This window comes from Trichosurus vulpecula, chromosome 1 (genome assembly GCF_011100635.1).
Source record: "Trichosurus vulpecula isolate mTriVul1 chromosome 1, mTriVul1.pri, whole genome shotgun sequence".
Lineage (NCBI taxonomy): Eukaryota > Metazoa > Chordata > Mammalia > Diprotodontia > Phalangeridae > Trichosurus > Trichosurus vulpecula.
Genome location: NC_050573.1, coordinates 481,217,142 through 481,231,348, shown reverse-complemented (window position 1 = coordinate 481,231,348; position 14,207 = coordinate 481,217,142). Strand labels below are relative to the sequence as shown.

At 35.8% G+C, this 14,207-nt stretch overlaps 1 protein-coding gene across 1 annotated transcript in view; it reads left to right on the top strand.

Annotated features, from left to right (window-relative positions):
• MAN2A1 (mannosidase alpha class 2A member 1) overlaps positions 1-14,207 on the top strand; it is a 211,809-nt gene that overhangs the window by 159,305 nt on the left and 38,297 nt on the right. The window contains exon 16 of the mRNA XM_036735899.1: positions 4,084-4,198. Within this exon, the coding sequence (XP_036591794.1) occupies positions 4,084-4,198 (115 nt within the window). The remainder of the gene's footprint in view (positions 1-4,083; positions 4,199-14,207) is intronic.

Sequence of the window (14,207 nt, the reverse complement as noted above, 5' to 3'; positions counted from 1 at the left end):
AGCCTCCAATCTCTCTACCAGATACCAATACCACTACCAGAACACTCTTTTTAATATTAAGGAGACAGAGTAGTATATTGACAATACATAGGATATAATCCATGACTGGAATAGGGCATTGAAAAATTACATATTATTAATAAGTAACAAGACGGGGGAATAAGTGAAGACAAGAGAATGGTGTAAATACAGAAGTACACCAAGGGAAACATATTTATGTCAGGAAATTTAGGTACTGCGGGATATAATCATAGTTGAGAGCACATAAGTCAAGATGAGTGGAGGCAGACACGGAAGTGGATTATATTACATGTTACCTAAACAAAAAGAAGACTTAGATGAGGACTTCAGGAAACAGATCTCATGTATAGCATAGAGGCCTAGTGTAGTAATAATTTTTGAAAGCAGGGACTTTTTTTTTTTGCGTGTTTACTTTATGTCCCCAGCACCTTAACACAGTGATTGGCATGTTAGTAAAGACTTAATAAATACTTAGTGACTAACTAATGGGCTAGTGATGGAGAATATAAATTATCCAGACATCTGCTGGCTTTCTACCAGAATAGAGCATCTAATTATTTCTTTACTGCTAAATGATAATTTTATACTTTAAAAAGATAGAGGAACCAATAAGGGAAAATTTATTCTGCACATGATCCTTCTATCAAGTAGGGATTGGTTGCTTTAGGGAAAATCCTGGAAAGCTTAGAAATAAGTAACTTCCACTTTAAAATTTGGGATAAGGAAGATGAAAAAAGCCTGACATAGTTACATTTGCCTAAGAATTGGAGATAATAGATTTCAAAGGGTTCAGAAAAAGGCTAAGTTGCCAAAAATTCTACAAATGAATTCAGCCTAGGAAGGATATGAGGCTCCCCAAGAATGGAATTTAGAAGACTTGGGAAAAAAAAAAGAAGACATAGTAAAGAGGAATTCACAATTCTGAAGAAGAGGAAAAGGGAACAGCATTAGAAACCAAAGTAAATGGATTGGGAACTTAAAACCAGCTTTGATTTTTAAAAAGATGTCTACAGAAGATGGAAACAAGAGCAGATTAACAGGATGAATCCTAAAATATATATAATATAATAATATATATAATATATAAAATATAATAAGAATAGTAACAATAGTAATATTAATATTTATACATACTATCTTATTTGTCCTTAAAACAATCCTATGAGGTTGGTTCCATTGTTATCATCATTTGACAGATAAGGGAACTGAAACACACAGGGTCACTGCCAGTAAGTGTCTGAGACTGGATTTGAACTTGGGTCTTCTTGATTCCAAGTCCAGCATTCTAACCAGTATGCCACCTAGCTTTCATTCATTTTCAAAAATAATAGTAGCAGGATTACCAAGGCTCAGAATGAACTGAGACTGTGTAAAACTAAAGATAGAATTTTTTAAAAGCTATTTTAGGGGCAGTTAGGTGGTGGATAGAACATTGGCCCTGCAGTCAGGAGGACCTGAGTTCAAATGTGACCTCATACATTAGTTGTGTGACCATGGGCAAGTCATTTAATACCAATTGCTATCTTCAGCTCTCCTTCCTCCCAGAAATAAAAAAAAAGCTATTTTGGAGGTCAACAAAAGAGAATAAAGGGGGAAATAGCAGTACTGATACTGATAGGTAGTCAGGACAATGATAACTGATTATGGAGAAGTGGAATATTCAAACTCTTGAGTTTTTTTTATTTTATGTTAAGGCAAGTTACATTTAGATTAGAAAAAGACAAAACAAAAATTGTTAATAGGAAATTGGTGCCCTTTTATTCATTTGGAATATATGTTCCATTTTTACTTAAGTATTTTCTCTTCGGTTAGAGTATAAGAGTCTTGAGGTGAGGGAATGTTTCGCTTTTGTCTTTATATTCTCAGTGCTTAGCACAGTGTCTGCACACAGTAGGCACTTAATAAATGCTTCTTGGTGAATACAGAGGAAGTTTGCTCGTAGCTGCTCTTGATAAATTTAAAGCCGCATTGTAGAGCGGCATCCACAGATACTGAAGATTTAGCATGAGACGCTCGCAGTAATTTTTGGAAGGTTATAGAGGTCCTGCAAGATTAAAGAAGGGCCAATATTGTCCCAGTTTAAAAAAAAGGTTAGTCTACAAATTCTATGCCAGTGGGCTTTAATTCCTGTAAATAGTTTCTGAAACATATAGAAGAGATTATTGATGAACATTTACAAAATGATGCAGTAATCACAAAAATCCAGCATCATTTCATCAAAAACTGGTAGTGCAAGACCAACCTCATTTCTTTTTTGTTAGAGGATCTGGTAGGTTAGGAGAATACTACAGGTATGAGTCAACTAAATTTTAGCAGGGTGTCCCCAAGGAGGGAGCTCTGCTCAGTTATTTAGTTAAAGAGATAAGTATAACCATTCATTTCAGGTTGCATTAAACTCTACTTAGGTTGTTGAAGCAGATTCCTCAGACATGAACAGGCATTCAAGCTCCATCACATTTATTTAGTATTTATGTACATTCTGAGGTGTACAGTTATGATAATTCTTACTTACCAAGGGAGTGGAGCACTGAAAGTTCCAAAAAGATCTTGACATATAATATTGGGCCAAATCTAGTAAGATAGGAGTTAATAGATTAAAATATAAAGACTTACACTTTGATTTTAGAAAATAATTTTTTCACATATCAGAGTGAAAGATAAATTTACCTTAAAAGAAGACCTAAACATCTTTTCAGAAAGGAAGTTTGTCTTAAAAAGGCCTAGTGGTTTTCCTGGACTGCAGAGTCAGTATGAATCAACAGTGTGATACAGCAACCAAAAACATGAATGCCATCTCGAGCTGCATTAAGAGAAAAATAATGTCCAAACCTAGGAAAGGTTATGGTCCTGCTGGACTTTCCTTTGGTCAAATGACATCTAAAATGTTATATTCCATTTGGGACCTCATTTTAAAGTCTTCTCCTTGAAGATTTCTTCCTAGTTGTGGTCTTTGAGGCAAATGGTGATAATGATCCCTGTACCACCATAGAAGAATAGGACATTTTTACAGACCTTGTTCCATTGGACCCTTACAGCAGCGTATGGGCAGAGTGGGTTTTGCCTCCATTTTTCAGATGGAGAGACTGAGGGTCAAGGAGGTTGAATGGCCTAGGATTATGTGGCTAATGGAACAGCAATCTCCTAACACTTAGCCTGACAATCACACCTCAAAGGATCATAGATCCAGAGCTGGAAGAGACCTCAGAGGTCATCTAGTTTCAACTCCATCATTTTACAGATGAAGAAACTGAGGCCCAGAGAAATTAAATGACTTCCCCAGTGACACAACAGGTAAGCATCAGAGGTGGTACTTGAACTCAGATCCTCTAATTCCCAAACCAGTGCTTTTCCCACTGTACCGCTTCCTTAGGTTATTTCATCTTTTGCAGCAAACTCCAAAATTCTGGTGCCTGATGGTTAGCTGACTCAACCTTTTCATATACTTTCATAAAATATTATTATTTAAACCTGTCCTTTCTGTGTCAGTTTATCTTGGCAGTCTCACAGGAACTATTGTTAACCTATTCTTAACCTTTCATCCCAATGATTTTGCTGTGTTATCACCTAGCATAATAACTGACTAGGATAGATAGCTTTTCCATCTTTGGAAAAACTCAAATTACATATCAATGAGATGGTTTCTTCCAGTGATCCTTAACGGTTGGTATAGGCTCTCTCCCTGCTTTTTTTTTTTTACTTTTAAGACCAGCTCCCATCTAACCTTTTCCCCATCTGGTTCATAAGCAGAAATGAAAATTTTAATGGGCCATTCTCTCGGTTTGGGTACCCTTAATTATAAGTATGTGGTGGAGGTCTGGCAGGACAGGCACATGTTCTGTCAACTAACTCACACAACTCAGGACAAATGAGGTAGAGGTGAAAGCTTTTAAAGACCTTAAAGTAGTATATTTGGTTAAACTGATGTGCCACCTAACGTAGCCTTAGGAAACAGTACATCTTTACAGTTACGTTGGCTTGGTAAGCAACTGTGGTTTGTGGTTTTAGAAGAAAAAATACTTTTCTTAGAATTTAAGAATATGTTTTTTAATTTTCTTCCTTCAGCCCTACATTTCTGCTGATCCACCTTTTATCAGAGTGACACATGGAAGGATTTATTCAGAAGTTACATGTCTCTTTCCTAATTTGAAGCACAACGTGCGACTTTATAATGTTCAGGGTAAGAATACATATAAAGCTGTGTTTCCCAAAATATTTGGACTATGTAACAAATATTTTTGTGCTTGGTGGTATAGTGGAAAAGCATAGATTTTGGTTCAGATCTAGGCTCTGCCACTTAACTTCCTGTGTGGCGTTCACCAAGTCACTTCTTCCTGAGTTTCTGTTTTCTCATCAGATGGGTCCTATATCTCTAATGTAGCTTCCAACTCTAAATCTATGATCTAATGAAATTCTTTAGTTGAGTAGAGCCATTTTGTTATTGATACTGATTTTCCAAGGCAGAAGAAAATGGGAGACATAGGGGAAATATAGTTTGTCGTTTTTTCATTATGAAATAAAATCTTATTTATGTTTCTAATTCATTTAATAATAAGTGGACAAAAGATTAATTGCCTTTCCCCCAGTAAGAATGATAAAGAAATAGAAAAAAACTCATAAATAATTTATCTTTAATAAGTAACTATTTAAATATTTCTAATCTAGATGAATTTAAAACTTTTTAATAGAATTGGAATCATTGAAACATAACAAAATATTCTTTAAATATATTTCATGTAGTTTACTTCCCATACCGTATTTTTACCCCCAAATAAAAATCCTTTTAAAATTAAAAAAAATCTCTTCCATTTCCTTCCCCCCTGTCCCCCCTTTCCCCTTCATATTCAGAAAAACACGTGGGCCCAGATTGCTATGTGATCGTTGCACATAGAAAGTCATTAATAAATGGTTGGATTGAATTGAATCTTGGGCTAATTATTTCTAATTATTCTTAATTATGTCTAAGACTTTGTTTCTTTCCAGTATCTGTTTCATAAGTTAGGTGCAAAGATCAAATGAAATGACAAAGTGCTTTGGAGACCTTAACTCACTGAATAAATGTCAGCTATCATTCTTACTGTTAAAATTGAGAAGAGAACTCTTACTAACTTTGCTTGGTTCAGAGTATTTTGTTATGGATCAAATGGATAATGTATGTGATTATGCTTCATAAAGGTAATGTTACATGTAATTGTAGTTAATAATTGTAATTTCAAAGGTCTTAAAACTTAAGGCACTAAAAGTTCTTCATCTTTCCCTAGGATAGTTTATATACACTAGAGTTAAAGTCATATCAGAACAGGGTTGTTGGGGGAGACTTTGGTGTAATTTTCCTTCTGTTAGATTGAATAGTTTGTATACGTATATTTGCCGTTAATATTTACATGATGCTTTAAGGTTTACAAAAGACTTTGCACTGTTTTCTGATTTGATCCACAGCAACTCTGAAATATATGGTAATGATTTTATCATTTCAAAAATAACTAAAAAATATTTAAAACTGTCTCTGTTGTACAGTTAAGGAAGCAGACAGTGACTTGCCCAGGGTCACGCTGCAATATCTGAGGCTGGTCTTGAACTCAGTTCTTTCTAAATCTAGATTCATACCACCCAGCTGCTTTTAACTTCTTCTTCCTAAGCACTTTCAGAGTTATAAGATTATTTACTCTGTAGGTTCTATGAATATTTTCCTAGTGAAATAAAGTAAAAAATTATTAGCTCGTCATCCAAATTACAGCTTTATGTTATAAAAATGTTGTACTTCCCTTCTAACATCCTCAGTGTTATACAAATGTTGTACTTCCCTTCTGCAACCTCAAAGTTATATTATAGTCCTTGATCCATTTAGAAAGTCTCTATATCCCTTTTTGTTAGAATCGATATTGTACCTGCCTAGAGAAACACTTAATTTACATTGACACTGTGATCTGTAAGTCACATTTGCTAGCTGTGCTTTCATTTGTCTTCGGAGCTGTAATTATTTCACTGGGTGTCCTAGTTTCTAACATCAAGAGTTGCTTTGAAGTTTTAGGTTGCTATGGGTTACCAGCCTTTTATATATATTTTCCAATGCTGACAAAAGGGTTCAAACCTCAGATCTATTATGATGTATGTCTTCAAGTTTTCTCCAAGGCAGATATTTTTTGTGAGTGCAAATTACAGTGCTAGTTATCATCACTTTACTGCCCTTAGGAGAAAATTTCTAAATATTTCTGCCTTATCTCTCACTAACATATTAAAAAAACAGTACTTGTGATGAATTTCCTGAAAGAAAACAAGTAGCTTGAAGGCAAAATGTAATGAACTGTTTCAGAAACTTTTTTGGTTGCAATGATTGGGTAATTTCAATATATAGATGTATTTAGCAATGAAGGAGTACATGCAAAATTTTTCTACAATATAAATTTCAATATAATTTTTGGAAATAATTAATCTGTGACCTTTGGCTTTTGGAAACATCATTGACTTAAAATAATTTTCATTTCTTCAGAGCCTAAGAGAAATCTACAAAAAAAAAATTGAAAGGATATTTGGCAGTCTTTGATCTATTACTGACTTAATTGTGTGACCTTGGGCAAATCTTTTAACCTTTCTGGACCTCAATTTCCTTATCTGTAAAATGAAGAAATTGGAGTAAGGCCCAAAACAAGATTAAAAGCCCCTTCCAGCTTTCATTTTCTGTTCAGACAATTTCTCTACAGATATTACACTCCAGTGGTTTCATAAACCAGTAACTTCATTCTGTGTAATATGTCGTAGAGTGTGTTCTACTGCATCTTAGAGATCAAGTCCAACTTCATTTTACTGATGATAATTGTGTTACTGAGCCTTCTACCTTAAACACATTTTGCTTATACACATTCCTAAAATCTCACTGATTTAGTATGTGTTGATATTGGCATTTGTACATGTTAGAAATTTGAACACAATGGCGATTTCCCACTTAGGCCCTTCTTTAAAAATATATTGTACATTTATTTAGCATACAAAATCAACTGGTTGCCAATGTGAGAGCAATTTCAAAATCTACTTTCTGTATACAGTCAGACCACCAACTTGTTGAGCAAGGGACAAAACATTAACAAATTAGAAAAAAAAGAAAAAAGTGAGAAATTTATATGTTATAGGAAATGGATAAAAGAACATATGTTAACACAGATAATCATCATTTTTTTCCTATGAAAGTTTAACTAGTATAAATCCATCTCCATAATGTGACCAAATGAGAGTAGATGTTCAAAAGACATGTTTTTGCCAGAGATGTATAGTAGTCAAAGACAACACTGTTTAGAATATTGAGCTATATCACTTCATAATACAATAAGGAATATGAGAAGAAAAAAAATAGGTTTACAGAAAGCTTGACAAGAGATCCAGTAAAAGTAGATTATCCCCAGAGCATTTAAGAATGAAATTGAAGAACAACAAATAAAAATGTAAAAGATATGAATAGCTATAAAAAAAATTTTCTTTATTGGCAATAGTAGGGCCTTGTCAACAGGCAATTACAGTTTCACAAAGCTTACATGAACACTAGGTCTGTTATAAGAGAAGTGAACATGCATGTGGAAACTTGACAATCTATACAGAAGTTTGCATTTTTATAACAGCAGGACAAAGAGAAGAGCTACCAGAAATCTCCACTTAAGGGGGTGTGGCATGGCGGGGCAGGGAATTGGGCGTTGCAGTTGCAATAAAGGTGGGAAAAGGACAAATCCCTCCCAAAAAGGAGGAGCAAGCCTATGGCAAAAAAAGCTGCATTCTTTTCCCTTGAGAACTGCTAGACTATGAAGATAGGATGGTCTGCTTGTCTGCAAGGGTCTGAGCTGCACAAGCAATTTTTCCACCTAGTGCAGACTGACTGGCCCCATCTTGTCTCCCAAGGATAGGTAGGGAGTCTAGTTTGGGATGCGAATAGCACATTATGTAAGCTTAGGGTGGTGCTGTGTCCTTGACACATGCAGGGCCTCCTGCATATTCTGGGTCCAGTGTTTCTGGAAAATTTAGCAGCTCAAAAGACAAGTTCAGGGGACCCCTTAACATTGCTCAGCAACCTCAGTATATAGATTGAGCATCACAGTCCCCCTTGTGTGACATAAAGTAGAAAGACGCAAAAGAAAATAAAGCTAGGAAGAGCAGCCAGACTAGAGCAACTAAAATCAGAGGTGTTCCTTCTTGAAAAAGATAATCATTTTAATGACATTTCGGAGTTGATACTCAAGATATCTGAGGAAGAGGAGATCAAATAATAATTTTAAAAGTCAAAGATTTTATCATTTCAAAAAATAACTAAGAAAATATTTACAACTGTTTACTCATGCCTACTTTTCTTCTCTATAAAATCTTTTACAATCTGTACTTCCATTGTACACATCCTTGATCTCTGTGTAAAAGGGAATAATTACATTAGGCTTTGAATTGCAAATAGGCCTACTTATTTAGTGAGTGAGATAACTGATATGTAAGTTACACCATAGTCTAGATACTCCATTGGTATCCTCAACAAGCAAAGCCCTCAGCACTTCTAAATATATCCTTTCTGGAATATTTATAAAAGAATGTGAACAAATTGCAAGAATAAAAATGCATCAGTGTCCTAATCTGTACGTTTTTTGGACGTTTTTTATTTCATTAAATATTTCCCAATTGCATGTAAAAAGTTTTTAACATTCTGTTGAGAAGGCAAGCAATATATCTATTGTACTTGTGAAGTTGTACAAAACATATTTCCATAGTAGCCATGTTGAAAATGAAAACATACACGAGAAAAATAGAGTAAAAAAGTTTGCTTCAGTCAGCACTCAGAAATCAGTTTTCTCTGGAGGTGGATAGCATTTCTCTTTATGGGTCCTATGGAACTGTCTTGATCAGAATAGCTAAGTCTTTCACAGTTGATCATCCTTATGATATTTTTTTCTTTTTATTTAATTTTTTCTCAATTACATGTACCAGAAGTTCCCAAACTTATTTGGCCTACCAGCCCTGTTTCAAAAAAAAAAAAAATTACTTCTCCCACCCCTCCACCCCCAGAAATCGATTTTCTTTCACAGTTTTGTTTTTTTTAATTCGCATCATTTCAAACCCCTGTCGCCCTCCTGGATTGTTCCAGCACCCCTTGGGGGTGGTATCTCCCACTTTGGGAAGCTATGAACAAACATTTTAAACATTTTTTTTTAATTTTGAGTTCCAGTTCTCTCCCTTGCCCCCTCTCCTTTCCTTTCCCTGGAAAGGCAAACAGTTTGATGTAATTTCCGTATTAGCCATGTTGCAAAAGAGGGAAAAAAGATCCCCCAAAAAAAGAATAATAAAGAAAGGTTAAAAAGTATGCTTCAATCTGTCTTCATATACCAGCAGTTCTTTTTCTGGAGGTGGATAGCATTTTTCCTAAGTCCTTTGTGACTTTTTGGATTGTTGTATTGCTAAGTCATTCACAGTTGATCGTTGTTCAGTAGTGCTGATGCTGTGCAGTGTTCTTCTGGTTTTGCGCATTTCATTTTACGCTACTTCTAGGTTTTTCTGAAAGTATCCTGCTTGTCATTTTACACTACTTCCTAGGTTTTTCTGAAAGTATCCTGCTTGTCATTTCTTGTAGTGTTCCATGGCAATTGTTACCACAGCTTGTTCAGTGGTTCCCCAACTGATGATCATCCCCTCAGTTTCTGATTCTTGGCCACCACAAAAAGAGAAGTGCTATCAATACACGTGTGTGTGTGTGTGTGTGTGCGCGCACGCGCGCGCATGCGCGCGCGCACAGCCATCTCTTTCCCTTTTTTGATCTTTTTGGGATACAGACCTAGCAATCCAGACCTACCTTTGACCTTTGCTGGGTCAAAGATTATATACAGTTTTATAGCTCTTTGGGTGTAGCTCCAAATTGTTCTCCAGAATGGTTAGATTAGTTCACAATTCCATCAAAAGTGCATCAGTGTCCCAGTTTTTCCACATCACCTCCCGTACTTGTCCTTTTCTTTTTCTGTCATGTTAGCCAATCTTATAGGTGTGAGGTGGTATCTCAGAGTTGTTTTGATTTGCATTCCTCTAATCAGTAGTGATTTGATAGCTTTGATTTCTTTTTCTGAAAACTTCCTGTTCATATCTTTTGACCATTTATCAATTAGGGAATGACTCTTATTTTTATAATTCTGGCTCAATTCCCTATATATCTGAGAAATGAGGTCTTTATCACAGAAGCTTGCTGTAAATATTTTCCCCCAGTTTCCTGTTTACTTCTAATTTTATCTACACTAGTTTTGTTTGTAAAAAACCTTTTTAATTTCATACTATCAAATATCCATTTTATTTAAGGTTTAATTGTAGTCTTGCTTTGCCAACTGCCTGTTGGATATCCCATCAGCATTTCAAACTAAGTGTGTTCAAAATAGAATTCAAATTTCCTCTGAAAACCATTTCTCCTCCAGATTTCTAGTTTCATTTCTTTTGAGAACACTACTGATCAATTAGATTCATAGCATCAGTCATTCTGGATTTTTCCCTTTATCTCTTCCCCTCTTCTCCCAGTATCCAATCATTTGGCATATCTCATGGATTCTGTTTCCATAACATCTCTCACATTCATCCTTTTTTTTTTTTCCATTCACCTATTTATCATATCATTTGCCTGTACATTTGGAATCTCTAGCCTCCTTCAAGATTTAGCCCAATTGCCACCCTTCTGTTTGGAGATCTTTCAAGAGCACCCCCACCACCAAATTAACGTTTTCTCCTGTTATTTTTCTGTATACATGTTATCTCTACAACAATATATAAGTACTTCAGGGGCATAGAGATGGTTTCATTTTTTATCTTTATATCCCCCGTACATGGTAGGCATTTAATAAAAAATGTTTGAATTGAATGAGTTTCTCCATGTCTTTTACTCCATACCACTAAATCCTTCTACATTTTACTGCAGTCTTTGAGGAAGAAGGGGTTCTTTGCTATTTGAGGGTTATTCCCTCTTTGATTCCTTCCCCACCCATCATTTGCTTGTGCCATTGCTTCCCTCTTTCCTCTCTGGATCTTTTCCCCACTCCCATTTTCTTTATCCTTCCCTCTTTCCTGCTTCCTTCAGTCTTAATCTCTTCCTTTCTATTGCCCCTCTCTCTGATGTCTATATAGCATGATTCTGTCATTCTCTCAAGTTATTCTACTTCATCTCTCTTCCTTTCACAGCCAGATTCCTAGGAAGACATCTATTCTCACTGCCTCTGCATCCTTATCATCCCCACATTTCTTAACCCTTTTATAATCTAGCTCCAACACAACCCTTCTATTGTAACTGTTCTGCCTGAGGTTTGCAGCTTCTGATGGTTAATCACCGCTCTCCTCCTGGATAGTATTTCTTTTCTTTGTTTTGGCTTCCTGTAGCATTGTTATCACCTGGACCTATTCCCATGTGCCTAGGCATTCCTTTTCTATCTCCTTTGCTGGATCATTGTCCATCTTCTGCCCCCTAATTATGTATATCTATCAAAGCTCTATGCCAGGTCCTTTTCTCTTCCCTCAGTGCATTAGCCTTTGATAATCTCATCAGATCTTATGGGTTCAATTGTTGCTACAGAAATTACTCCAAAATCTGTATGTCCGGCCATAATTGTTTTCCTCAGCTCCATTCACACATTGCCAGCTGCCTGATTACATCATTGCCAACTGCCTGATTAACACTTCTACCTGGCATCTCAGACTGAGAATGTCCAAAATGTAACTCATTATTTTCCTCCTAAATCTCCTACAAACTTGTTTATTTTGAGTGCACCACCATCCTTCCAGTTGCCACAATTTGTTACTTAAAAGTTACACTTGACTCTTTGCTGTCCCTTACTTTTTTCCAATTAGTGGCTCATTCTCTTCTGTTAAACATACACATTTCTTCCATCTGTACCCTTCTGTCTTAGGTACAGGGCCACCACTGTACTTTAGGGCTTCAGCACTTCTGATCAGAACTATTGTATTAGTAATTAGATAATTAAGTATTAAAAGTATTCACTGAGAAGTGTCCACACATAGATACACTTAGAAGTAGGGATTCAATAAGGTATATGATTGTCTGTTTTCAAAGGCTTGATGTAATAAGCATTTGTTAAGTGTCTACTATTTGCCAGCTGCTGTGGTGGACTCTAGGAATATAAATACAGAAAGGGAATAGTTCCTCCAGGAGCTTACAGAATGCAAATACCAATTTGAGTTAGCATATAGTAAGGAAGTAGAAAGGAATCGTGCCAGCTTCAGTCAGGAAGATTTGACTCTTACTTATGAAATATAGTGATTCTTTGAGCAAGACACTTAGCACCACCATTCCCTGGATACTTCTAATATAAGTTGCAGAAGAGTTGCTGATTTGAATTGGTAGGAAATGTAATATGTACCTAATGAGAGGCATAGATTCTCAGTGTATCCTTAAATTTGGGATACTCAGTAGAGCAGTTTGACTAAGGACTCTGTGTTAGGTTCAGGAATTTTAAAATGAGATGATTTGATTATTTTTTCCTACTGGTTTAAACTTTTACATTTGGTAGCAAAGGCCTCTCCTAATAAGTGATTATGTGGTAACTGTATCCGTTTTGAGGACATTAAAGGAAAAAACCCATACAAAAGATTTATGTTCCAAATGAGATTTATTAAAGGGTGTTCTTCATATCCCAGGTTAAAATGAGGGTGGAGGAGGGAGGGATGTATGTGAAATAGGTCCTGTGGTCCTCCGCATCCGTGTCTACATTAGAGTAGCAATGTGAGAGTTACTTCAGAGATGGCATCTTAGCTTTCCCTTTTTATAGAAGAATAGTTGACCCTTTGACACATTAGCGATGCTTCTTCCTTTTCTCAGGGACACCAGAATTATAATTGCTGTGGAGCAAGGTGTTAACCTGTTACCTCTTTTTCAGATTTGTGTTTAAAGATGAAAAGACAGTAATTTCTTGAGGGGTAATCCAGGCAAGGTCTGACTTGGGTCTGTCTGGGGGTTTAGGCTCCAGATTGGGGAAAAAAATGTAATACTCAAATAATACTTAGCAAAAAATTTAATAGCATAGACAGGATATTTACCAAAGATAGTGTTAAGTTTGGCAAAGCTCACTTCACCTTTGCATTTGCAATACATGTGGTGAGAAAGGTGAGATGACTCAAATGGAAGCCTTAAGAGCACTTAATACTCATGCTGCCCTCAATGCAGTTACTTAGGCAAATATGAAGCTCCTCAGTGGTTTGAGCCTTAATCCCCTGGTGTATATGAATTTTGAGGATGATTTCCTTACCTTTTAAAGGGGAGGAAAAAAACCACACTAAACCTGTATGGCTTAGTTATTTAGTTAACTGCTCTGAATACTAACCAGATTAGCAGATCATACTTTTCTCACAAAGGAAGTGGGAGTACCATATTGGAATGTTTCCTAGTCTACTTACATGACTCACAGGGGATGTGGAGGATCTGACTTAATGTGTTTGTTGCTATAAAGTCCAGGTAGTAGCTTACCTATGACATTTTGGGGCTTTTTGGTTTTGTTTTTATTGGACCTGTGATTTCGTTTGTAGGAAATTTCTTGTGAGGGATTTCCTCTCCCAGTGTAGATCATTTCTCTGCATTTTATAATCTTGGAGAGTTCCTGGGGCTCCCGAAAGGTTAAATGACTTGCTCATAGCCACAGAACCACACCAATTCTGTTCCTTCCACTATGCTGCCTGTCATCTAGAAAGTTATGATCGGAGAAAAAAATTGGGAGACTTTGACTGGTTTTAGGAGTAAGCAAAAAGAAAGTAAGTATCAATTAAAATTACATAGATATGCAGCATAGTGTATTAATATGGACATGAATCTTCCCAAGGAGTTTTGTCTTTAGGTTATTTGGCTAATGCCTGGAAGTTGGCCTGGATTATTTGCTAAAGTGAAAATCAAAGGCCTCTGATGTTTGGTGCCTTTAACTTTTTTTCCTTTGTTATTTTACTTGTGAATGCTAACTCAAATTCTATAAAGAATAATAATAAAATTTCAGCACACAAATATCTTAACAGAGTGAGCAAGGCCAGTATAGCTATGTCTAAATATATTTCATGTGCTGCAGTGGAAAAAACTAGATGTAGATTAGAGTACTTAATTTAATTTTATATTATCTCCAAAAGTAAAGCTGCCACATTTTCCTTTATAATTTACTTTTTTAAAAAATGAACTTATATTAGTCATGGTCACCATTTAATTT